General features: G+C 39.5%; 3 protein-coding genes across 4 annotated transcripts; 2 read left to right on the plus strand and 1 right to left on the minus strand.

Moving 5' to 3' along the window:
• Positions 1-3930: 3930 nt before the first annotated feature.
• lemd1 (LEM domain containing 1) lies at positions 3931-8098 on the plus strand. 2 transcript variants are annotated; one of them, XM_030734267.1, is made up of 10 exons: positions 3931-4211; positions 5341-5449; positions 5575-5715; positions 5809-5864; positions 6133-6177; positions 6293-6436; positions 6616-6702; positions 6801-6890; positions 7531-7604; positions 7752-8098. In XM_030734267.1, exons 1-10 carry the CDS (start codon positions 4020-4022, stop codon positions 7948-7950), a joined length of 1137 nt encoding a protein of 378 aa, XP_030590127.1. In that variant the 5' UTR covers positions 3931-4019; the 3' UTR covers positions 7951-8098. The 2 variants fall into 2 exon arrangements, with proteins under 2 accessions (XP_030590127.1, XP_030590126.1); XM_030734266.1 differs by lacking the exons at positions 6616-6702; positions 6801-6890.
• Positions 8099-8492: 394 nt separating this feature from the next.
• Positions 8493-19820, plus strand: pm20d1.2 (peptidase M20 domain containing 1, tandem duplicate 2). The gene is made up of 13 exons (XM_030733314.1): positions 8493-8768; positions 8876-8962; positions 16945-17180; positions 17282-17368; positions 17462-17595; positions 17680-17799; positions 17956-18031; positions 18118-18179; positions 18266-18344; positions 18445-18516; positions 18610-18775; positions 18883-18982; positions 19201-19820. Exons 1-13 carry the CDS (start codon positions 8549-8551, stop codon positions 19328-19330), a joined length of 1569 nt encoding a protein of 522 aa, XP_030589174.1. The 5' UTR covers positions 8493-8548; the 3' UTR covers positions 19331-19820.
• Positions 19821-20679: 859 nt separating this feature from the next.
• On the minus strand, positions 20680-25277 carry LOC115782847 (acidic mammalian chitinase-like). The gene is made up of 11 exons (XM_030733315.1): positions 25176-25277; positions 25067-25093; positions 24777-24981; positions 24635-24691; positions 24374-24539; positions 24166-24290; positions 23962-24085; positions 23539-23721; positions 23267-23383; positions 23014-23146; positions 20680-21906 (listed from the first exon to the last, which is right to left on the minus strand). The coding sequence occupies exons 1-11, from the start codon at positions 25198-25200 to the stop codon at positions 21635-21637; spliced, it is 1434 nt and encodes a 477-aa protein (XP_030589175.1). The 5' UTR covers positions 25201-25277; the 3' UTR covers positions 20680-21634.
• Between the last annotated feature and the right edge of the window lie 1622 nt (positions 25278-26899).

The following is a 26899-nucleotide window of genomic DNA, read 5'->3' on the forward strand; positions in this document are numbered from 1 at the left end:
ATGACGCATTTATTGATACAAAAACTCACATTTGCAAATCTTGAATATTTTAGTGCCTTTGGTTTGATTTAGTGCTGGGGCTGATTGCTTTAATATGATCCCTCTTTTTTTTTTTTTTTTTTAATTTTGAATGTAGAGGAGCTAACACTGATCAATTCAAAACTGTAATGTCACGAGTAAGTAGCTTGCACTTGAACTAACTGAGCAATCATAGCACTTTTATGAAGTGCTTCACATGTGGATTGCTGTGGTTTGCCTGCTGTTCCTCTTAAGCAGATTTTTCAAAAGGATTCAAAATCCATTTAGCCTCTTGACCCCAACAACTACTATTTCATCTTTTTGTCTTTGATATTTAAAACCACAAAATTTGATGATTTCTGAAGACAAACAGAGCATTGTTGTAATAATATTTTATCAATTTTAACACAATGGCCTTGACTGTTTGCTCTAAATATGCCACAAAAGCTACTGCACAAGTGCAGCACTGTGGATCAATATAAAACAGCATATTTGTTCACAACTTCCACTGAGCTGATCTAAAAATGGTGCAAATTAATAACAGTAAGCGACAGCTCAGCAGGTGATCACGTCTGTTTAAGTGAAACTCAAATGTGACCCACTCTATTGTCATTACATATGTGCTATCTAGTTACATATGTTTGAGGAAAGATGAATAAAATAACCCAGGTGGTCGGTGGCATTCTAGTCATAATACATCTTGTTGCTCTGTCACACAGTTCATATCAGGTCAGACTTTTAGATATGATGCCAGCATATCAGCCAAACAGATAAACATGGCTACCACGTTTATCTGTGTGTCACTGTATTTGACGATACCAACTAGAACAATGGAACTTCTGAGTATATAATTACCTAAATACACTCACCAGCCACTTCATTAGGTATACCTGCTCAACTGCTTGTTAAGACAAATATTTAACCAACTCAATGCATTTAGGCATGTAGATATGGTCAGGTCAACCTGCTGAAATTCAAAGAGAGCATCAGAATGGAGAAGAAAGGTGATTTAAATGACTGAGGGTGGCATGGTTGTTGGTGCAAGACAGGCTAGTCTGAGTATTTCACCCTTTCAGTTTCTGATCTGCTGGAATTTTCCCACACAACCATCTCTAGGATTTACAGAGAATGGTCTGAAAAAGAGAAAATATCCAGTGAGTGGCAGTTGTCTGGATGAAATGCTTTTCAACAATGGCCAGACTGCTTTGAGCTCATAGGAAGGAAACAGTAACTCAAATAACCACCTGATACAACCAAGGTATGCAGAAGAGCACCTCTGAATGCAGAACACATCAAACCTTGAAGCAGATGGGCTACAGTAGCAGAAGACCATGCCACGTGTTACTGCTGCCAGCTAAGAACAGTCTACAGTTTACACGGGCTCACTGAAATGGGTAATAGAAATACAAAAATTGCCTGGTCTGATGAGCCTTGATTTCTGCTGCGATATTCAGAGGGTAAGATCAGAATTTGGCATTAACAACACAAAAGCATGGATCCTTCAAGCCTTGTATCAATGGTTCAGGCTAGAGGTGGTGTAATGTGTGGAGGATAGTTTCTTGGCACACCTTGGGTCCCTTAGCACCAATTTAGCATTGTTTAAATGCCACAGCCTACCTAAGTGTTGTTGCTGACCATGTCCATCCCTTAATGACCACAGTTTAGCCATCTTCTGATGGTTGCTTCCAACAGGATGCCATGCCACAAAGGTCAAATGATCTCAAATTGGTTTCTTAAACATGACAATCAGTTCACCATACTCAAATGACCTCCACAGTCACCAGAGCTCAATCCAGTAGAGCACCTTTGCATCTTTGGCATCATGGATGTACAGCCATCAAATCTGCAACTGTGTGGTGCTGTCATGTCAGTATGGACCAAAATCTCTGAGGAATGCTTCCAGACAATTTGAAGGCAAAAACAGGTTCAACCCAGTACCTGCAAGGTGTACCAAATTAAATGAGTGTATATATGCATCTTATGAATCTAAACAAGAGGAAGGGTTCAAACCTTACAGAGTTACTGTTTAACATTGATTGTAAATGGAACAAATGAGTGACTTAATGACTTTGGAATGATCTCTTTTATTACTCTGCAGGTTACTAATCTTCAGTGGTTTATAGTGTGAGCCTGAAGGCAAGACAAGGAACTCTGGACACAGAGACTAATCCTGTCTGAGAGGACAGTTTGAGCTTGAGCTTCTGGCCAGCTTAGCTGTATTTAGAACCAGTCCAGCGAAATCAGAAGTCACAGGGGTTTAAAACATAGTTGCATGCTAAACAAGACCTGATTCTTACATCAAAAATCAGCACATGGTGAGCTGAACTGCACCTAAGCTGTAGCTTAATAGTATAAATGTGTGGTGTGGAATAGGAATTTCTATCTGCTGACCAGGATGCACAAGGGCAGAGGAATCATCATTGTTATAATGCTTCTATCTTCTGTTACTGGAGATTTACATTATGCTCTACAATGTTTCCACTGGTGAAGTTTTTGTGTTGTTATATCCCGAGAATATGGAAATACAACAGCAAATACAAATTAATCACTGAAGTGAACTCAATTATTGAGATTATCATCTTTGACAGTGATCTCATGACTTGATGCAAATTGCATGATGTAGAAAATCCTCAAAGATTTCACAAAGGGAAACAACAGTGTAGTATTGCAAATATCACAAATATATACTATTATTATTAGTTAAACTGGTGGGAACAGGTCTAATCACATAAATATGATTAATTCTTTCTATGAATTACATTAGTTTACATTTCTGCAGACAGTGGACATGTGGGAGCGCAGCAACTGTTAGATTTGTTAGATTACCAGTAACTTAGAGTCAAAAATGAATTCTGGAATATGTGAGATAGTAAATGTTACAAAAGTAACTTAAAAGTAAGTGAAAACAACTGAAGTGGGACAAATTAATAAAAATGATCTAAGCTGTTTCAGTATGCCAGCAATCCCTGATGTAACCTCAGGCATTTGAAAACAGCTTCAGAGGACACAGTAATAGGGTTCATGTGACTTTGACTAAAATGAGTTTTTTTAACCACGCTAAACTGGAGCTAAGCTAATAACATACTTATGGAATTTCATTTAATTTTCCGTTTTAACTTTTTGCAACACTTAAAGCAAAACATGAAAAGCACAGTTTGCTATTAAAACAGTTCTAAAAAAAAAAAAAGGGATTTAAGTTTGACAAAAGTCACGTTTGTTGAGAGGGATGCCTCCTGTAGGGGTTTAAACAGTAGGGGTGGGCGCGCGGGAGTCCTCAGCGGAACATATTAGGCACCCTGCTTAGAAGATACTCACCTGAACAAATGTCTTTCCTTTTATTCTTCATCTGTTCACAGGTGTTAGAAAGGAAGTACTCACCAGTTGTACGGGGCGAATGCATCACTCCTGTCAAAATGTTGCCTCAGCAGCAGCATGCATCAGAAACGCAGTGCCCACAGCAACCAAAGCCTGGGTCACACCTGCACGTCAAAGGTATGTCATAATTTCACTGAGATTGCTTGGATGCATTTTTACCTCCTTAAATTTAACTGTGATAATCTGTCTTTCAAATACGAGGTTCCTAACAACTTCTCCCATTGAGAAAAAAAAAAAAAAATAATAATAACACTGCATACCTAGCTATACCTTAATGGAACCACATTAGGGCACTCAAAATAGGCAAGGCCAGTGTTTTTCCTTCTATAGCATTTCAAAAGTCTTCAATAATTCTAACTTTTACACATGGGCTTTAAACAGGCCTTAAAATGAATTTGAACGTATTTCAATTCAAAACGAACCGAGAACGCTGTTAGTTTGTTGGCCTGTTGCATGTAAAGCTAGGTTGCTTGCTGTCAATCAAGTCTTCGGTTGCAGCTGTTCTCAATCCAGACTGATTGTCTGAGCAAAAGCAGAAGGTTTTCTTCGCAGCTCCACCGAGGACGTCTAACAGAGGCACAAATCTGAAGTTTTGTTTTCCTTAAATTCCGCCTGGTCCTTGTGAAATGCCGTTTGTGGAGGATGCTGCTCATCTCTCTAAAACTCGACTAAAGTCAGATTTAGTTGCTCATAACGTCGCGCTGCCACCCGCGGCGAGCAAAAAGGAGGTCTATGTGGAGCTGCACCTCAAACACATCCATCAGAAAAACGCTGCGAATTTCTCCAGTGACGAGGACGACTGTGTAGAAGAAGTTCCAGTGAGTTCATTCTTGGTGGCCTCGGTATTTTCTATGATGAACTTATGCAGAGTAAAAATGAACTTAATGGGGGGCAGTGACGAAGTATTTGGTCTGCGAAAAGGCCCTCTAATATCAGTTGCGACAATTTCATATATAAAATGCTAGACATTGCTAATAACTGGTTTGAATTCATTCACACCGAAGCAGCGCAAAGTTCGCAGCCGTGTGCTGGGGAAGTGTGGAGGGGAGCGCTGGGTCATTGGTTCCCAACAGCCCTCTTGCTGTTGCACACTTGAGGACCTTAAACTACTGTACCAGCTGTACAGTTGGTATAAGTTACACGAGCTGTTTCTATAATGGAGGCTGTCATTACAGTCGCGTGCACACCTGTCACGCTCGTATATCTCTGCAATGAAGGGGAACGCTGGCGCTTGCTTGGAAGTAGAAAGACTTGCTGTTTTGGGTAGACTAAAGTCAAAACTAAAGACTGTATAATATCAGTTTTAGATTTAGAAACTGGTGCAATATGAACTGGATAGTCGTTTTAAACTGAAATATTTGATATTCATTTTTTCTTTTTTTGAATTATGATGAATTATGAATTTAACTAAACTACTAACTTCTGTCATTTTATGTACCAAATGTACCAAATGGTTTTTCTGTATTTGGTATTTTATATTACATATCAGAACAAATGGCTTAATGTAGAGTACTAATCTGATATCCCTCCTTTTTTTTTTTTTTTTTTTTTCTCTTTTTTTCCCCCATCAAGTGTCAAGCCTCTCTGCTTGGGATTGATTGGGCACAGAAAACTAACTTTGTAATGTAAATAAAATTGAAAACACTTTAAAAATTATATATAAAGAAATGTTAAAGAAATTGTAGTATTGTATTGTGGATTAGATGCATCATGGTTGATGATCTATTTCATTGATCAGGATTGGTGCTTATTTTGATCCAGCTTGTCAAATTAGATAATCCATGTATCCATTACCTGTCACGGGTAGATGTCAATACTTATAGATCTACCTATCTGTAAGCGTCAGCCTCCAGTTACTTTTATTTCCATCTCCCACACCTGGGACTTGCTGGTGTTTAACGTAAAGCTTTTGTTACATCTTAAATCGAGCAAATCTTGTCTTGTTAGGACAAGAAGGATCCAGACGATGCAGAGATGCCTGTTCCCAGTAGCTTGACTGATGATGACCTCAAGGCTGCGCTACTCAAACGTGGGGTTAAAGCTGGGCCTATAGTTGGTGAGGCTTATGAAAAGGATTTTTGCCATCTTTAATACTTATTTTAAAAGAAGTTTCCACATTATTTTTTAGGTCTGTTTGCTCCTTAAGTACAAATTGCTCTCATGCTTTTTTTTATATGCCAGCCTCCACCAGGGCCTTGTATGAAAGGAAGCTCCAGAAACTGCTGCAGTCTGATAGACACAAAAGGTTGAATGAAGCAGCGAAAGCCGTTCTGTACTCTGACTCTGAAGAGGAGGAAAATCAGGAAGAGGATGAAGAATCACGTATGACAAGAAATGGTTGGGGTTTTATTTTTTCAGTAAGATTTTGTTTTATTCATATCATAACTTTGTGTTATTTTTCTGTGGCTTGTGCAGGTTCAGAACAACAAATGCGTGACCAGCCAGACAAGACCGAACAGGAGAGCAGCCAGGTAATATTCAGAGGTTTTGGATCTTTTAAAGCATTTTTTTTTTCTTTTAAATGATTTATTTATTTATTTATTTTTTCAAGAAGTGAGTTGGCCCTACCTATTACCATCTGCGGGGTATCACACTTTCATCACAAGGCCAATGGAAACAAAACTTCTCTAGTGCCATCTAATGGTTACTGGTTGCAGTTTTAATACTGAATTCAGAAGTTGGCAAAGCATGCTAATTGTGAACTTTGATGTTTTTTCCTTGTTTTCTATAACTTTTCAGAATCACGTTTTTTACCCACAGTGTTTTTTACCCTCATCAAAGCTGGTAAATACTGCAGATATTCATATAATTTGAACAACCTTCTGTCAAAGTAAATTCTTAGGTGTCACCCACATTTTTTTTTTTTCTCTGTCTCTTTCGTTGGATTGGCCTCTTTTAGCGTGCTTGTCCTCGTAGAAACATGGAATCTAGTTCCAACTGGAATTCACGGAATGTGTTAAAGTCTTCAGAGTGGAGTCAGTCTAACTACTCACAGATTAGTAGAACATCCTCTGCAGATCACCACACAGGATTAGGGTCAAGGGTAGGCTGGTCTTATTTGACTACTTTTGGATTTGAAATTCTCTGCATTCCTGGCTTAGACTTTTGCTCTGTGTCCCTCACACAGTACCAGTTTGTTTGATTGTTTCTATTTTGTATTGTCAAGCATTCAAATGGGTATAGTGTTGTGCTTTGCTTTTAACACAATACTAATACTTGCAGGTTCTACCTAGATCCAAGTCAGTTATGTCCAATGATGGCTCATCATTTTCCTCACAGTCCTTCAGCATCACTCAAATGGTTGAGGAGGAAAGTTGATTCACATTTCAAACCCCACATTCACTGTCTTTATTTTTATATAATCTCTGCTAGAGTGGGTACTCAGTTTACATTCTTGCTGTAAACAGATGGAGAATCGGAGCTCACTTTCTATTACAGACAGTGAGAGAGAGTTCAAAGGGAGCAATGTGCAAGAAAATCAGTCACAGTCCAGCAGGGTCAGTAGAGCTCATGGTGTTCAGTCACACTTGACACACAAATCTTGGTGTTGGCTGAAGTATTGGAGAGGTATCCCACATGACTGGTGGTATATGTAAATCTTCTTACTGGCTTTTAATTTTTGGATTTTAATCCATATCACTTGATGGGATGCACTTGCACAAGAGCACAATATGTTTGTGTTGATGTAATGGATAACCTGAACAACTGCTGTGCTATAATTTTTCAATATATGTCAGGTATTTGTCTTCTGGTGAGAAAGAAGAAACACAAAATCTAATCATACAATTGATAAGCTGTTTGAGTTTCTGTAGCAGTGTTCACTCCAGTGCCCTAGTATTTTTTTCTGTCAGACCCTTCAGTATCATTACCCTTTGCATTTCAAATGCGCCCTTGTAACTACATGCCAATTATATGCCAATACCATGCACTGTCAATGTTCTGGGTAGTCTTTCCTTTCCTGGCCCACTCTGTTTTAATTAATAAACACCCCACCACAGCAATCTTTGGAGCAGAGCTTCTTCATTGTTTTCTTCATCAGCAGTCACCTCCTTTCATTTCTGCTTGAATTACAGGGCTTCTGTCTCTGCTGTTTCTGGTATCTCTGGTGTAGTTTGTCATTTTTGCCATCTTTTCCAGGTTTCTCAGGAACCTGTGAGGTATACTTTGAAGGACATCCTTCTAGACAATAAGACCGAGCAAACGGGGATCTAGTAAGTGCCACATCAACACTGTTACAACTCTGACTTGTTGAATAAGATATGAAATAAAAGACATCTTTCACATGGTAGAAGTGTTGTGGCTGGATCATAAGGTTGAGCATTCCATATTTTTTTTTTTTTTTTTCCTCCTTCTTTCAGTGTCACTTGTCGGAGACCCATCAAGGGTGCTGCACAGAGACCTGTCCAGTATGCATACCCAGGCAGTCCTGTGAGTCCCACGACCCAGAGGAGACAAGAGGTGGAACGCCATCTTGTACCCATCCACATCCAGATTTTAGTTTTCCTAATTGTAGCATGTGTCCTGTACCTTCTTTATGTTAATGTTGAAGACTGTTGAAACTACTGGTGATGGAAAAACTTCTGCGATTGTTTCTGGGAGCAAACTGCAAAGTTCAGTTTTACATTTTTGTATTTCTATGTGTTATGCCATGATAATCTTGTCACTGTTAGCTATTCCAAAACACTCAGACAAAATTGATTTTTTTTTTTAAAAATATTTCTTAACTGTAATTGTTATATTTCACTGTACTTGTATGCATGTTTTCTAAATGTTCAAACTATATTTCAATAAAGGTTATTTGCTTTGTATTTTTTTTCACTTATTTCACTACTTAAAATGAAAGGAATACATGGTGATACTGAAATCTAAATGCGCCCCCCCCCCCCCCCCCCCCCCCCCTTTTTTTTTTTTTTTGACATGGGGAAGATTAGATTCTAGATTTGGTGCCTTACGCCCACATGGTGGAATTGATTTTTTTTTTTTTTTTTTTTTTTTTTTTTTAAATATAAACAAATTGGGAAATAAAATCTGTTACGCAAAACTTGGCAGCTACATAAAGTAGGTGTGACTGCTCTCTCTCAGCAGATGGCGCTTATTCAAATTCTGTCCTCCGTCACAGTCAACTAGTTCCGCTAGGAACGAAGCAGGTTTTACAATGGCAGACTCGGGTTCGAAGTTCAGGATTTTTAAGTTTTTAAAGATAATTATTTGTAGCTTGCTTATTACAGGCTTATTTTTATTTACGATAGCGTCTATCAGGACTTTCTCACTGGACGTTAACGCCGGACTTCAACTCGCTCACTGGGAAAAGACGAATAACATATCACTCGCCATTGACCACAGTCAGAGAGAGCAGCTCCTAACACATTTTAAAGGTATTCGGAGATGTGTTTTTAACCTCGCCGTGTGACAGTGGCTATAAAATGCAGCGAGAGAGAGAGAGACCTCTGTTTGGTGACATAATCTGTCTCCATTTATTCAGAGGCAATCCGGATCCCCACCGTGTCCTTCTCAGAGACGGAAATCAACACCACTGCGCTGCTTGAATTTGACAGATTTCTCCGAAAAGGTAAGCCTGCCACTAAAAGATGCGAAAAGTAACTTTTCTCTATATATTGTGCTTAACGAGCAAGTAGTGGTTACGGACGCTCACACGTGACTTGGTCGGTCAGGTCTAGTTAACTCTACCACAGGTAATGCATTTTTTTTTTAACCTCAGAGCTGCTAAACTTAGTGTACAGAAAGTGAGGATTTGTTTTTGATCGATTATTTCTTTGTTGTAACAATGCTTCTTGGCAATAAATCTTATAATGTTGGAAATTTTTTCCCCCTTAAATGGTGTGACATTTGGAAGGAAAATGCATTTGTGGGTTGTGCCCATGAAAAACCTGTGAAATATTTTCCGCCAATGCCGAACACCTTATTCTGCTACTGAGTCGTGTTTGGTGTCGTTTATTAGACTGAATGATTGAAGTTCGAAGAAACAAGACATATTGTCAATTTAATAATTCATTAATTTAACAAACAGGGCCTCAGCAGGGCCGGCCCAAACTTTGAAGGGGCCCTAGGCAAAATTTGATTTGGGGCCCCCCTCATAGCACTTCATTGTCACCTGAGCCTAACTGTTAATAATGCTGGAGGGTTGAAGTTGAATATTAATTTCTTGGGATGCAATGCTCTTTCTGCCCCATGTACATAAGCCTATTGAATTTCAGTATGATAGACATCGTAAAACTATGTCATGTCCATGACATTGAGGAGGGTGGGACAAGTATCAATGCATGCCATATTCAATCAAAAGGGCATAGGCTTTTTAGGAAATATCTGATTTAGGGTGTTTGACCTGCTTTGCAAATACACCTAATTACAGACTAGTAAATAAGCCATTTCTGGTATATGAATAATTATTTAGCATACAGAATTACTGAGCATCAATGGAATAATATCAAATACAAGTGGTCAGCAATTGGGCCCAATGCTAAGAGAAGTTCCGTCAATATATTATGCTGCTATACCACAAATGGCGTGGTGCCACCCCAAGGCCACAAATGAGGCATGAATGCGAGGTCTACTAGTCTATCCATGCAACCTGACCACAGTGTAAAAATAACAAAACGCTGTCACCACAGGAACTGTGAGTAAACCAGTTAGATTAAACCACCACAGCTTACAAATGCACAGTTATGTCTGAACATGCATGCATGAATAAAGCCAAGATATGCCCAGCTAGCATGTCCCGTCCACTGAACCTTGTAAATATTCAACAGCCCTGGCTTGTAAGTGTCGCAAGGACCCAAACACAGGACCCAGGAGGGAAAGCATGAACTCAGAAAAGCACATCTTTATTGCTGGATGCACATCAGGTACAAGGAAATTAGGAAAGCTCAGCTGGAGCTAATAAGTAAACAACTAGGAATACACGGGGAAACTCTGAACCAGGAAACTCACCATCTAAGTGAGATGATGTGACAAAGAACAGGAGGACACAGACAGTATATACACACGTGATAAATGGGGAGATAGGACACACAGGAAGCACAGCATAACAAGACAAGGGAAGCAAAACTGAATACAATGATACAAAGGACTGCCAAAGTAAAACAGGAAGTAGACATGGAAAGAGAAATGCTGACTTGACACAACACATGGAAGCAGACAAGTGTAGCGACAACTCTAGAGGAACAAGAACACAACAGGTAACTAGACACAAGAGGAAGAAACGCCGCTGGAGGACTCAAAGTACAGCACAAGGAACTGAGACCAGGACTAAGTATACTTAACAGGAGAATAAATACCAAGCAGACACGGGAACACAGGAAGCATGAGAACTGAAACACAGGATTCAATACAAAGTAAATAAGAGCCAAGAACAGAACTCAGATGACTAAACTAAGAAACCTGAGGATATAAAAAAAGAAACCAACCAGGAATTACCAGAATAGGGCACAAAATTCAAAACTGCAAATAATAAACAATAATAAACTAGGAATCAAACAGTAACCTTAAACAATAGAAAACTGAAAGTCCAAAAACTATAATGCTGGGTCATAAACCCAGGACCATGACCATAAGATCCAAGCAAAATGTATATTAACTAGAAACACACTGAGGTCAGTGACACAGGTTAAAAGGTTGTGCTTTTTTTTTTATAAGAGTTCTAGTGACATGATAAAGACCATACCAAGTCAGCTAGTGAACTACACAACCATTTGGAGTTGTATACCAACTAAACGTATCGTAATTGCTCATGGAAACATACTCCTGTCTTCTTGCCTTTTTCTTCCTTTAATCTTCTCTTTTTCCTCCTCTCTGCTCCAGAGGGACAGGTCCTTTTCTGTGACATTTCTTTTCTGTAGCATCATCCACAAATGACCGTAACTGACAGACCATCAGGTCACCTAGAGCACTGCCGAAACTGCCCAAATGCACGCAGACACACGAAGTCAGTTAAATTAGTATTGCTACAATTGTACAATTCTGGAGTGCTGTAATAGTTTGGTCTTTCTTTTAGGACACTGGCATGTAAAAAAAAAGTTTAGTGAAAAATTTGGGTGAGCTTGGGGGCCCCCTGGTGCTCAGGGGGCCCTATGCAGCCAAATATGTTGCCTATGCCTCAGGCCGGCCCATGGCCTCAGTAGTGATGGCAGTGTGACACCAGAGCTTCTATAGGTGCTTAAAACCCTGAACTTACAACTCCAAAGAATGAACAGTTATGTCTATAACTTCTGTTTCCTGAAGGAGAAGAACAAGGTGCAATAGGCTGTGTCCAGATTCAGGGGCTGCATCCTTCGAAGGCCATATTTGTAGGTCGATTATGTCACAGTGAGGTGACGAAGTCTGTCCAAGTTCAAAGGCTCCTCCAAATGCGGCCAACAAATGCGTTCTTCTTTTCCTTGGATTTGAAGGATGGGTCCGGTATATCTTTCGTGGCCTATCACACCCAATGATTCATTGCTCAGAAAAACCGAAATGCAGAAATAGAGGAGGAAAAGTTTGAAATATGTTTCTGTGACAAAAGAAACTTTTAAGATGTTTTCAGGTGAGAATGTAGATGTGCAAACCACAAATATCTGCTCAATTTATCAAAATATTGCTTAATTGCAAAAGTGCAATCCGACCCACCAGAGCTTTCCATCCGGCCCCTAAATAGTACTTCCACAGTCAGTACCTCAGAGAGCTGGTGTGCGCAGTCCTTCAGGACACGGCCGGGGATGTTGTCCTGTCCTGTAGCCTTGTGGATATTGACCCTCTGGAATGACCTCCTGACCTTTTCAGTTGTGAGTCTGGGATGCTGCTCGTCTGGTGAGGAGGTGAGTTGGATGGAGGGAGATTTGTTAGATGCTTCAAAGTGAGCATAAAAGGTGTTAAGAGCATCAGGTATGGATGGGTCCCTGGAACATACAGCATCTTTCCTACTGTGGTCTGTGATGCTCCTGATACCTGCCCACATCCTCCAGGGGTCACTGTTGTTGAAGTGACAATGGATCTTTAGGGCATATGCAACTTTGGCTCTCTTGATACCAGCGTCTAGAGTTCTCTTTGCAGTTCTTAACATGACATGACCTGAATGCAGAATCCCATGCTCTCAGAAGGCGTTTAACCTCTGCGTTCATCCAGGGCTTCTGGATGGGGTGAAAAGTGAATGTTCTGGTGGAGGTGACAATGTCAAAACACTTACTAATGTAGCTAGTGATGGCTGATGCATACTCCTCCAGGTCCACTTCATTCCCTTTTGTTGCAGCTTCTCTGAAGATGGACCATTCAAAACAGTCCTGGAGCACAGAGGCAGCATCAGTGGGCCACACAGTGACTGTCCTTTGTGTTGGTTTGATTGTCCTCAGGAGGGGGGTTGTAGGTGGGGACAAGCAGAATGGAAATATGATCTGAAAGTCCAAGGTGAGGGGGAGGGACAGCTCTGTATGCTCCATGCTAGTTTTTGTAAACACGATCCAAAGTAATGTCCCCTGAATGGCTTTGAGTAAATGCCAAAATAACCTGACAGCAGACGCTGGTACATCCAAATAATCAGCCCTGTCCCTATCCGGTACATCAGAGAGGGTCAGCCACAGATGCCACAGTGCCAGTGCTGTTGAAGCCATCCAAAGTTGAATGTGCTGACAACAAAATCACACAAAAATCAGCAATGGAAATCAAATTTATTAACCAATGGAGGCCTGGATTTAGAGTCACACACAAAATTAAAGTGGAAAAACACACTACAGGCTGATCCAACTTTGATGTAATGTCCTTAAAACAAGTCAAAATGAGGCTCAGTATTGTGTGTGGCCTCCACGTGCCTGTATGACCTCCCTACAATGCCTGGGCATGCTCCTGATGAGATGGCGGATGGTCTCCTGAGGGATCTCCTCCCAGACCTGGACTAAAGCATCCGCCAACTCCTGGACAGTCTGTGGTGCAACGTGACGTTGGTGGATGGAGCAAGACATGATGTCCCAGATGCGCTCAATTGGATTCAGGTCTGGGGAACGGGTGGGCCAGTCCATAGCTTCAATGCCTTCATCTTGCAGGAACTGCTGACACACTCCAGCCACATGAGGTCTAGCACTGTCCTGCATTAGGAGGAACCCAGGGCCAACTGCACCAGCATATGGTCTCACAAGGGGTCTGAGGATCTCATCTCGGTACCTAATGGCAGTCATGCTACCTCTGGCGAGCACATGGAGGGCTGTGTGGCCCTCCAAAGAAATGCCACCCCACACCATTACTGACCCACTGCCAAACCAGTCATGCTGAAGGATGTTGCAGGCAGCAGATCGCTATCCATGGCGTCTCCTGCTTTCATCTGTGAAGAGCACAGGGCACCAGTGGCGAATTTGCAAATCCTGGTGTTCTCTGGCATCCTGCACAGTGTTGGGCTGTGAGCACAACCCCCATCTGTGGACGTCGGGCCCTCATACCATCCTCATGGAGTTGGTTTCTAACTGTTTGTGCAGACACATGCACATTTGTGGCCTGCCGGAGGTCATTTTGCAGGGCTCTGGCAGTGCTCTTCCTATTCCTCCTTGCACAAAGGCGGAGGTAGCAGTCCTGCTGCTGGGTTGTTGCCCTCCTACGGCCTCCTCCACGTCTCCTGGTGTACTGGCCTGTCTCCTGGTAGCGCCTCCAGCCTCTGGACACTACGCTGACAGACACAGCAAACCTTCTTGCCACAGCTCGCATTGATGTGCCATCCTGGATGAGCTGCACTACCTGAGCCACTTGTGTGGGTTGTAGAGTCCGTCTCATGCTACCATGAGTGTGAAAGCACCAACATTCAAAAGTGACCAAAACATCAGCCAGAAAGCATAGGTACTGAGAACTGGTCTGTGGTCCCCACCTGCAGAACCACTCTTTTATTGAGTGTGTCTTGCTAATTGCCAATAATTTCCACCTGTTGTCTATTCCATTCGCACAACAGCATGTGAAATTGATTGTCAATCACTGTTGCTTCCTAAGTGGACAGTTTGATTTCACAGAAGTTTGATTTACTTGGAGTTATATTGTGTTGTTTAAGTGTTCCCTTAATTTTTTTGAGCAGTGTATTTGTGGGCAGGGCCGCACATATGTCATCATGTGTCATGTGCCTTGAAGGCATGAATAAAGGTGTCCTCAGCCAGGACACAGGGGGGAGTAATATCCCTTACTATATGTGTTGTACCGAGTGAATCAACTGTAATTAAAAGCCTTGCACTTATTCAGGAGAGGGCGCTGTAACCGATGCTTCGAATAATGAATCCGTTTTCAAAACAACTGACCCAAGTGGTTCAGTGCTTCACAAAAGCTTAATTTGACCATCACAAGGCCTCAGTAGCATGTGGAAGAACCATACACAGCCACAACAGCCTGGGACCTCCTCCTCATGCTGGTTACAAGCTTGCTCTCACACACTGCAGCAGGATGGCGTCCAGTTCTTCAACCAGCAATCATCCAGTCCAATAAACAACAGCAAACGAGTCAAAAGCAGAATAAGCTGTTTGGAATTGTCACAGGAGATTTGGCAATTTTTCCATGGGTGCAGCCCACTTACTCAACTCTGCTGCTCAGCCCATAAATGCATTTTCTTTACAAATGTGGAAGCATATGGCAAACACAAATTCATTTACTTTTGGTGCTTTAATTTACTGTAAACCCAATTTTTTGCTATGCAGCTACATTTAATACTGATGTTTCAAAACTTTATTGAACTTTGGAAGCGCAGTTTTGAAACACTGCTGCGAAATGTGGTTCAAAACAGCTATGTCACATGATGACCACTAACTAAGATTTTGGTGTGTTTTACCTGCTGCTTCTACACTTGATTGTTAGTGTGTAGAACAAAACTGATGACAGGTAAACTCCTAGAAAGCTTAAAATTTGTCATCAGCAGCAGAAGCAGCAGGAGGAGTACCACCAGTAACTGCAGCAAAGGATTCAATGGACAGTTTGTGGGCAATTTTTTTGACAGCTGTGTTAGCAAAACCCACATATAGTACCCACAGTGCAACCACTGATGCCACTGTTGAGGTAAAAACTATCTCACTGATGTCTTTGTTCCAAGGACACATGACCCACTATTTTATTGGTTGGAACAATGTGTTGTATATCCATACCTTTATATCTTGACAAAAGAATTCCTTACAAGGCAAAAAAAAAAAAGAAGCAGAGTCTGCCCAAAAACAAGGGGAAAATAATATAAGAATAATATTTTTGAATAAAAGTATAACAGATGCAGGCACACTTCATATCATTGTGGATGAAACATCTTCCACAAAGTAGGCGACATTCACCATGATTATCAGAATAATAGCAGCCATTTTTCAGGATAAATTATTTTATAAATTGTTTTGTTACTAAGCAACTGAAAAAAATCTCATGTTAACAGGGGGAAAATGGTATTTGCTGAAACACTACATTACAGCCACAGCTTGCTGGCTTTAACAGTCTCAGTTTTTCTTGCTTGTTTGTATGGGGATTTCTCCCAAACATTAGTTGATCATAATTAATGATACTAAATAGTCTTGTTTAGAATTGTGCAACACTTGTCTGTTTCACAGAATAGCGTTATCAAAATGTGACAATAGCAAAAGTGTCCAGTAGGTGCCACTGTGGAGTTGGGTGTCAGACTGTTTCAAGCCCATGGAACATTTCAGTGTTTAATAAGGCCCGCTTTGCCCATCACTAGCTGCTGCATACCTTGGTTGTAATGAGTTTTTTGAGTTGTGCTTGCCTTCCTATCAGCTTGAAGCAGTCTTGCCATTATTCATTGACCTCTGGCATTAACAAGCCATTTTCATCCAGAAAATTGCTGCTTACTGAATGTTTTTTCTTTTTTGAACCATTTCCTGTAAACCCTAGAGATGGTTGTGTGGGAAAAGTTCAGCAGTTTCTGAAATACTCAGACCAGCCTGTCCAGCACCAACAAACTTGCCATGTTCAAAGTCACTTAAATCACACCTTTTCCACATTCTGATTCTCGCTTTGAACTTTAGCAGGTCATCTTGATTAATTGCAAGCCTAAATGCACTGACTCGGTTGCATGTGATTGGCTGACTAGATATTGGTGTGAATCAGTTGTTGTTGAACAGGTATGCATAATAAATTATAAAGTGAGTGTATCTGTAAAGCGTTTGCTGTGATTTTCACAGCCTCCTTGGTCAGTTGCTTTAGCCTCACTTGTGAAATGAACCTATCTATAGTTTAATCTCAGCAGGTGTCAGCTTATGCCAGTTTTTAAAAAAATAGCTTACAGGCTGTGATTTGACACTGCAAATATCTACAATATCGACTAATGTGTGAATCAACTGAGCTTTTAAGTAGGACTACAAAAAATTCTTCCTTATCAAGCCACCGAGTATTTTGTTAATTTTTCACTTTTGTGTACAAAAAGTGAAAAATGCCAATTAAATATACTCATTTTACTTTCATGTAATCCAAAATAACAGAAAATCACCAGTTGTAAGAATCTGGAGCCAGTAGATGCTTTTCTGTAGTTAAATATTGACTATAAACAATAAATCACTTATCAAAGCAATAGATGATAAATTTAAGCTTGTTGTGTTCTTCCTTTGCCAGCCTTCCCTACCGTTTTCTCTTCTAGCTTGGTTCATCATGAATTGGTGGCCAACTACAGCCACCTGTTTTGGGTGAAAGGTTCACAGCCTGACCTGGTGCCATACATACTGCTGGCCCACATTGACGTAGTACCTGCTTCAGAGTCAGATGGTTGGGAAGCACCGCCTTTCTCTGCCAAGGAGATAGATGGCTTCATCTATGGTAGAGGAACCCTAGATGACAAAAGCTCTCTAATGGTGCGAAAACACGACATATTGTGTGAGCTTGCTTTTAAACAGACTTGAGTTGTGTATGTACATGTGCAGGCTAGGCTAAACTGCTGATTTATTTCTTTTAGGGAATACTTCAGGCGCTGGAGTATTTGCTGTTAAAAGGCTATGCTCCACGCAGGGGATTTTACATTGGTCTTGGTCATGATGAAGAAGTATGTTAACAGTTTCATTGCGGCATTGCAAACTTAAATGGGATTGGAAATATCACATTAAATGGCTGAGCTCTTCAAAATTTCTTTGTGAAGGTCCATGGCTACAAGGGAGCGATGAACATCGTACGTATTCTGAAGCAACGTGGTGTCCAGCTGTCGTTTGTCCTGGATGAGGGCCTGGCAATAATTGATGGAATCTTTCCTGGTCTTGAAGGACCTGCTGCACTGTGAGAACCTGTCTGCATATATGTTATGTTATGCACTTGTCTTGCTTATGTCTTATGTATGTGTGGACGATTTATGATTTACAGAATTGGGTTAAGTGAAAAAGGCCAGGCCATTGTGAAGCTTAGTGTGTCTATGCCCCCTGGTCACTCCTCAGTGCCTCCCAGGGAAACTAGCATTGGGATCTTAGCTGCAGCAGTCAAAAGGTGAGAGGAACATTGTTTTTTTTTTTTTAACTGTTTTTTCCTATAATGACTTTTGGTTAACCTCTGTTCATATGCTTGGCTGTTTTCTAAATTTTTCCCACCCCTTATCCAAAAAGCCAGTATCAAAGATTTAACTGTGTCATGATGTTTCCTCAGACTAGAGGACAACCCAATGCCAAGATTATTTGGTTATGGCCCTGAAGGAGACACCTTTGAGCATCTGGCCCATAAGGTAAGGCAAACTAAATCCTTGTTTACTTGGAGCTTTGTCTTGTACTCATTTTTCACTAATCCTTAGTACTAATTCTTTGTCTTAAGTTCAAGTTCCCAATGAAGTTCATAATGTCAAATTTGTGGCTCTTCTCTCCACTCCTTGGCAGGTAATTACTAAAATTCATTCAGCATGTTTTTTTTTTAAAGATTGGTTTCACTGAAATAGACTGGTTGGTATTTTTTTATGTTGCAGGATACTTGAAACAAAATCAGTATCTAATGCGTTTGTAAGGACTACAACAGCAGTCACCTTGTTTAATGCAGGAGTTAAGGTGCAGTGATTATTGTAAATTGAATGTAGTTCATGAGAAGTGAAATTACCAGTGTGTTACTTTCCTTTGTAAAAATTCAGTGTTTTCCTTCTTCTTACAGTTAAATGTCATTCCTTCCCTTGCTGAAGCTTATGTAAATCTACGAATTCACTCGGCACAGTCGTTACAAGAGGTAGAGACAGAAATTTGATTCTCCTTTTTCAGGATTCCTCATATCTCACTTCGTACACTTTGAGATGAATAAGATGTGTGATGTCTTGTCTAGGTACTGGACATCATCAAGGATACAGTGAGGGACCAGCGAGTGAAGGTAGAACTTATTAATGGATTTGACCCTCTACCCATCAGTCCTGATGATGAGAGTGCCTTTGGCTTCCAGATTATTAAGAAAACAGTGCTGGACTTGTTTCCATCGGTTACAGTTGCTCCAGGTAGAATCCATACAGATTTGTTTAAATTTGGGTTATTTAGCTGTAAACATTTTAAAGCGTCTATCAGGACTTGATAAAGTGATTGAATGTAATATTTAAATGTGCAGGTATCTGTGTCGGCAACACCGACAGTCGACACTTCAAAGACTTGACCAAAAATATTTATCGCTTTGCCCCGGCCTGGTTTAAACCAGGTGACACTGAGAGGTAAGAATTTAGTCATTTGTGACACTGAAAAACAGTTTCAACAAAAACAGCAGACCTCAAGTTTAAATTGAACAAATACACTGAGATTAATTCCATGTGCAGTCATTATTTCTCAACTCTAGTAATACAGATCATGCAGCAAGAATAGAAAAAGGGAATATGTAAAGTACCATCTTTATACCAGGTAGAATTAAATACTTTTTTTCTCTCTTTCTCAGATTCCATGGCATCAATGAAAGGATTTCCATGCAGAACTACGAGGAGCTTGTTGTTTTTTACTTCAATCTGATTCAAAACTGTGACATTAGGAAGCTCCCTGAGCCACACAGCTCTGTCCATGAACTCTAAGTGATTGACATCACTGGTAATAGGACAAACATATGAAAATTATACAAACTGCACTGATACTTGAATTGAAAAGCTCAGATTGCACCCAATGGGACCAGGGCATGGCTGACTGATTTGTTGTTATGTTTCAGGAAAAGATTTGATTTTGCATTTTAGAATCAGAAACTCCAATTTTGCAGTGGTCTGTGAATTTTACCTTTACTGTGGACTACTAACTCTTTGGAATCACATGTGACTAGACAGAGGATTGACCTTTCTGCAGTGAAATCACTGTAAATCTGCTATCTAGAATTTTGCATTTGAGGTAAATCTTTTATAGTAAAGGCAGACTGATGTAATATTTGTTGCTAAAATTTATGATGTTATGTAATGAATGAATTAGTTTTTTTTTTTAATTACTTGTGGTACAATGATTGTGATAAAATTTTATGTAAATATTTTGACTGCTAATGAATGATACATATCTGTGGGGATGCTGAACTTGAATCAAATAAAGAACTTTATGTTTAAATAATTCAGTTTTACTGGCTGACTTATTCAATTGAATACAGATTTGTAAAAGTGAATTACATTTGTGCACATCTTATACAGGACTTTGACAGTTTTTATATTTGGAAATAATACACAACCCACCAAAGATAACAATTTTCACACAATTAGGATAAATGGAAGAAATTTTTTTAAATTTCTTAATAAGAACAAGTAGCATTTCTAGAAATGTGACAGTATTATCCAAGTGGCAACTGTGTTTGTATATTTTCTGTAATAGATGAAAGTATTGACCTTCAAAATTAAAATGTTTTGGCTGCCAAATGCTGGTAGCCAAAACATGAAACCTTAAGATGCGTGATGGGAAGGTCGTTAGTCTCTCCATTACAGATTTTGAATCAGATTTCACAGCAGATGTTGTAGTGGTTGTGGCTGAGGTTTCAGTGTCACGCTGGTTTGTGGGGTCTAACAGTGGGATTCCTGGATATGGGGATGTTTGAATATCAGTATTTCCAGGAACTGCAACCATAGTCATGGGTGGAACTTCTAAACACAAGGTTTGCAAAAAGAAATTAGCCATATAATAAAGTGTGATCCAGCTATTTGCACTCCACATGATAAAAGGAAATACCACAAGGTGCTAACATTACATGTCTTTATGACTTTACCATCCTGATTATGATAAACAGTTTTAAGAGACCCCACAGCAGAAAATACTGCAGAGACTTGACCATTGAAATCACCTCGATCCATAGTCCATACAATGGTTCCCTCAAAATTTTTTTAGGTAACTAAACTAGGAGGAAGAAACCCCTTGTGCAGTTGAAATAATGAGCTATGTCTACAACCAGTCATATAAATTACACAGTAATTGTTTTTATTAAAAAATAAGTATTAAGGCCATTCCTGGTTGCTAAATGCAACCTAATGAAGAAATGATTCTCCTTTTCATACACAGTTCATCTGGTTCTGCTCAAACTAAAATGTTCTGAACCATCCATTCACTTCCTATTTGCATTAAATCATATCACAAATACAAAAGGCCTACCTCAATCATTTGTGAATGAAAGGATGCCCGATTAATCATTTCACATGTAGGTGCACCAAAATGCAAATCAAAAAGCTATCTTGAGAGGTCTAGAATGCTATGCATAGCTATGTACCTTATAATTGAATAACATACGCTTTACAGTCTAAGCCATGACTCATAATGGCTCCTTTGCAGACAGTAACATTAGCTGGCACGTAAAAAGCTTGAAATGGGTTGACTCGGAATGTAAAAGGCCTCTAAAAGTTCGGTGCCTTGATATTAAAAACTGTGTTTCCTGTTGGTCAATAATATAGAGGCAATAGTTGACCAATGATGCAAAGTTTGAAAATTGCAGCAGGCAATTCAGCCATCTTCTGTGTATATAGCTGGTGTATTTAGAGTGTTTAGCATGCAATGGTCATCCATGACTGAGATTACTGTGGCAATGAGAGACAACTGGTCAGAGTTGCCCATAACAACAAGGTGAGCAAGAAAAAAATGACCTTTCTGCAACTGACTGACTGAGGTTTGCAGGGCTTGGTTAGGTAAATAACGTGGTTTCTGTTTAAGATATGTTATCAATGTGTCGCAATCTTGTACAAACACATTTAAGAGGTTCTGCTTGCCTGTGGTGTTCATGTGTTGTGACCTGTGACTTACTGTACAAGCACAGTACTACTTATTAAAAGTTATTTGCACATTTTTTTTCTAGCATAGTTATTAATCGAATTTTTTCACAATAAAGGCAAGGATCATATATAAATCCAAATATATGATGAGAGTCCCTAGGGCCAGTCACAGCATTTACAGCTGTCTTTAAAGACTAAATTAGCTGGGCAGGTTTGGATCCAAGTGATGCCATTGGCACAACTGTAAAAAGAACCTGGATCATCAGGTTTGGCATATAGCCCACCAATTTTTGTTGCACAGAAGCTGTTGTCAGTGATTGCAGTAGAGATTGTAGGTCTGGGATGAGGCATTGTGTGACGCTGATCTTTATTTGTAGATGGAGTCACTTGATTCAGGGTGGTTTGTGTAGTAGGAAGTGGAGGAAGATCTGTAGAGATAATAGTTATAAAGTTATTTTCATTTTGTTCAGTAAGTTAAACTGAATTAAAGTTAGGGAGATAAAGTTTAAGTAATATAAAATAACTATAATACTATGTTAGGGTGCACATATATTCACAAATATTTGTTAGTATACATATTAGTGGCATCTTAGCTCTTTGTTAGTCATTATAAAGTTCTTAATAATGTCTTATTCTGCACAAATATATTCTATAATTAGGCCATTTTCTAAGAGTTTTTCCTTTAATAGCCATTTAATTACTGCTTATTAATTAGTAAGGAAGCTGTTACTCTGTTATACACGGATGTAGGGACCTTTAGTCAATTTTCCTTAATAGAACTTAATAACTGTAGTTGATTCTTATGAACTACAAATGTTAATAATGTCCAAACTACCCTATTAACTGATGGTCTGTTAGAATATGTTCCCATTTACTCCCTTTTCTAAAGTGAGCCCTAATTCAGTAGTTTGACACTTAAACCACACAGGCCCCCTTAAGTAATAGGGTAAACCTTGATAAAATTAAAGTTATTTGCATTTTTTATTCTAATGCTTATGCTAAGAATAAATGTCTTCCTTAAACTTACCATTTCTTTCTGCTGACAGAGCTTTCGGTGTGTACCACAAAGAGAGAACAATATCGATTTGTGCTATGTAGGTTAATAAGTGTCAGGGTACTAAAAGTACTAGTGAATTTCCTGTGAGTGAGACGCCAGTTTAATCTTTACTGAGTCGAAAGATTTAACCTAGAGTCATTTGGATACCTTGAGTACTTGTAGTACATTTGTTTGTGTACACTGTATTTTATAAAATAGGTCATCTTCAAGTGCTATTATAGGTGACCAATCTTGTTTTGCTAAAGAGGACATCATGTTAGGATTGTCATTCATGTGCAGAAGCTTTCTTACTTATTTAGCAGTTCTTGATAATTTAGCATACTCATGATAATGGCTTAGTAGCTGCAGAATATGGTTGTGAAAGAAAATAAGGTATTAATAAACTTCATATTGACTAATAAAAAGTCAAATATGCATACAAATAAACAGCTGTCTAGCTAGCAACCAGCATAACATATTAATCTATGATTTTTCTTACCTGGAAGCAAAAGAGAGCGGAGAGAGCTGATGAGGGGGTATTGTCCCTGTCCACAGAACTGTCCAGTAAAGTCATCCATATCAAGAGCCCAGACAAAGGCTCCTCCAAAAGTGTTCTCTTTTAGGTAACCAACCTGAAGCAGCAACAATAGAATCACTTCAACATGTGCTTTAAATGTGATATTTATGTGGTCTTAGTACAACTGTACTCTGGCAAAAGAATTACAGAGCAACATGCAGAAGGACGTGCCTACCTTAGTCATAAAACTTTCTTTGTTGTCATATCCAACCCACTCATTTTGTTTGGTGGCATACAGGACTTTCTGGTCCTCAATCAACTGAACACTGGCCCCTTGAAGAAAAGTGCAAATCTGAAAACAGATCAATTTTACATTTTAAAGCACCGTATTAACGCTCTGTGTGGAGACTTCAAAGGTTTTAGAGTAATCAGTAACATCGACTTGCCACTAAGACATAGGAACAGACTTATAATGAACAAATTAATGTAGCAGTGGGTATGTTTAACCTCATAATAGGACCAGAAACCGGCCTCCCTTGTAAATGTGCCAGCAGCAGCAGGGCCGCTGGCAGGCGCTCCAACCTGACTGGATTGAGTTGAAAGCTGAAATGCTCGTCCATATGTAGCAAAGCCCATATTTAGCTTTTGTACAGGTGTTCCCTTGTCCCTCCAGTACCTCATAGCGAAATCCTAAAATGTAAATAAAAACATGTAAATATACACAAGTTAAATTGTTATTCATGTTATTATTTTGAGGTTCATTGGCTTTATAAACAATTGGTGATTTAAATCCTCGAGTCATTACAGAAGGGTGTAAAAAGAATGACATAAACAATGTCAAGCAATCATCAGTTGATTGAGAACTTTGTGGATCGGCAGAGAGTTAAGGAGAGCAATTACATTCTAAAAAAAATGAACTCCTGCACTCACAGTATTTAAATAAACATGGTCCCCAGTATCTTGGGATCCTTTGTATAAGGGGCTGTTGTGTCCTGTGACCTTCTCCCAGGTACCATGAAAGTCATATGTCATCACATTAATAAAATCCAGATACCTGATAAAATGCATGAAGAGATGAAGCTCAGCAAAACAGCTTTTACGGGGTATAAAATGTGGCATTACTTATGAGCGTACTTTGACATCTCTGCAATTTCATAACCGGCATCAATGGTTCCTTTCCCTGCAGACACAGCAGCAGAGATCATTAACCTGGGCCTTCCTGTTGATGTGCCCTCTGCCTCATAGGCCTGTAGTAGCTCCTATAAATCACAGAATTGAAAGGTCACTTCATGGTTCATGTCAAACGTCAGTTGGACATCAGAACAGTAACTCTAAATCTCACCTTGCATAACACTGTGAATCTCTGTTTGTCCTCCAGAGGGCTTCCTCTTGCTGCAGGGTATTCCCAGTCTAGGTCTAGTCCATCAAAACCAAACTTTCTCAGTAGTTTGATCGAAGATTGTATAAATGTATTTCTGTTGGCCTGTGTTGACACCATAGTAGTGAATCTGTGAAGTAGTTTGGTGAAAGAAAGGTGCTATTAAGAAGATATGTATAAATAGGAAATTAATCATTGCTGATTGTTTTATGCCAAATATCGCACTTTTGTGTTCCAAAGTTCCAGCCTCCGACTGCCAACAGTGTTTTAAGATTAGAATTCCTGTGGGAACACAAAGATTCAGCTGCAAAGATTATTTTTGCTCAACATTTTGTAAGTGACAGCATGAAGGGGGAAATGGACTGACCTTTGTTTGAGTCCATTAAAGGATCTATAGAGTTCCTCATCATTCCATTCTATGGTGACCAACTCATTTGCCTCATTAATACCAGAAAAGGCATAAATTAAGTGCGTACAAAGGTTTGGATCAATATTTGAAGGCAAAAACCTCCCACTGCCAGGTCTGTATTGGGACCAGTTTGTGAAGTAACACACAAGTCTGGAGGATGAGACTAAACATGAAAGAACATTTTTTTATCTCTAAAAAATAATATGAATGTCCAATGTTAAGGGTTAGTACATAATGTATGAACTCACCCAGACTGCCTAAGGCAAGACAGAGACCTTAAAAATTGCAGATTTAGTCTGTGATTATTACATCAAAATAGTTTAACATAAAATTTGTATGTATTTAAATTACCCTTACCTGAGATTACAATTAGCATGCGCATGGCAGTTGAGGTTATGTTGATTGGTAATGTAAAAAGCAGAGCACTAAAGAGATCTGTTTTGCTGCCAAAAAAAAGAGAAAAAAGGACAACCCATAATAATCATTAACACAGAGTAAACTGCATGTCCTAAAGTTAAGGACGCTCAGTTGTTGCTTCATCTGGCAAAGTCAAATAGTAACTGTGTAATGTCCTGGGCCGTTTGCCCAGCATTTTGTGTTTGGTTTTTATTTTCCTGAGTTTCAGTCCCCAGTTTGTTTTGATGTCTTGTTCCCTTTGTCCCTGTCTCCCCTGTGTCTATGGTCTTGGGTCTGTTTTGTCATCTTGTTATGTTTTCCTGGTGTCAAGTCTGTGTCTTTGTCTCCCTCTTCTGTCTTCCTGTTTTACTTTGATAGTTGTCTGGTCCATGTCTGTTATCTTCAGTTTTGCTTCCCCCAGGTAATGTAATCAGTGTCACCTGTGTTCCCACCTGTTTCCTCTTCCCTCATCAGCCCCTCTGTGTATTTAAGTCCTGTGTTTTCTTTGCTTGTTGTTGTGTCGTTGATGTTTCTGCGTCGTTTGCTCCCATGCTGTGGCCCTTCTGTGTTCCTCTGTGTTTCCCTTTTTGTCCTCGTTTTGTTCCTGGTTCCATCCTGCACTACGCCAAATAAAGACTGTTTTTTCCACCTACCTCGTCTGCCTTGGGGTCCCCTTCCTGCCCGCCACGCAGCTGATCCGTGACAAACTGGTCTATATAACTCACAAATAAAAAGTCTAACCATGTATTCTTTTGAAAATCTACAACATTTGCAGGGAATCCTAAGGTTACTGATTATGTAGTTTGCAAGTACTGTTCACATGGTCTTTAAAGTTAAAATTATGCAGCCAAAATAAAACGAGCCATCAAAAAAAAAAAAAAGAAAAAAAAATGTTTGTCTATGAACTGCTCCCACACTGTCAGGAGTTGAGCAACTAAAACTGTAAAATGCCATCACATTGTCTGGCAACAGCAGCAGCAGACTAAATTGACACTTATATAACAGAGCAGCACCTGAGCATTGCAGGAGATCCACAAAAGTTTCCAAATTTTCATAATTTGCCTCAGTATGCTTTATTAGATATCCTAAGAGGGTCAAACTACAATGCCTAGAAAAAGGAAAGTTTCTTCATTATTCCGCAGCACAAAAGAAAAATAGGGGCAGTGAATCTTAAGATGAAGACAATCTAGACTGGAAAGCAAGATCCATCACCTCAGTTTATTTATTTAACTTTTCTTAATGTGATTAAGCATATCAATTTGCCAACACCACAAACACAGCAAACAACACTGTAGCATGGACATGTCCTCCTAATATACAAGCTGGCAGTAACAGCTGCAAACAGAATACTGTTGAAACAGTAACTGACACTGGCAGTTTTGGCAGCTCTCTGGAGCATCAAACTAAAGTGCTGTTGGATGGGCCAATTCATAATATGCTATTGCCTAATTTTGAGTGATTAAATGCATACTTACCTACATTAATTATGTAATATTTTGGGATTAAATTGCTAAAATCCAATTGTAAATACTGCACCAATCTGCCACCAATCTGGGATTTGGATCAATAGGAGAGAAATATACCCTCAGTTGAGCAAATATGACTTTTATGTGGACAATATAAGAGTTTGCTGATGCTATTGCAGTAACCTTTGCAGTAACCTATAATTCAGTTTGGATCATTTT

Source organism: Archocentrus centrarchus, chromosome 7, assembly GCF_007364275.1.
Source record: "Archocentrus centrarchus isolate MPI-CPG fArcCen1 chromosome 7, fArcCen1, whole genome shotgun sequence".
NCBI classification, from domain to species: domain Eukaryota; kingdom Metazoa; phylum Chordata; class Actinopteri; order Cichliformes; family Cichlidae; genus Archocentrus; species Archocentrus centrarchus.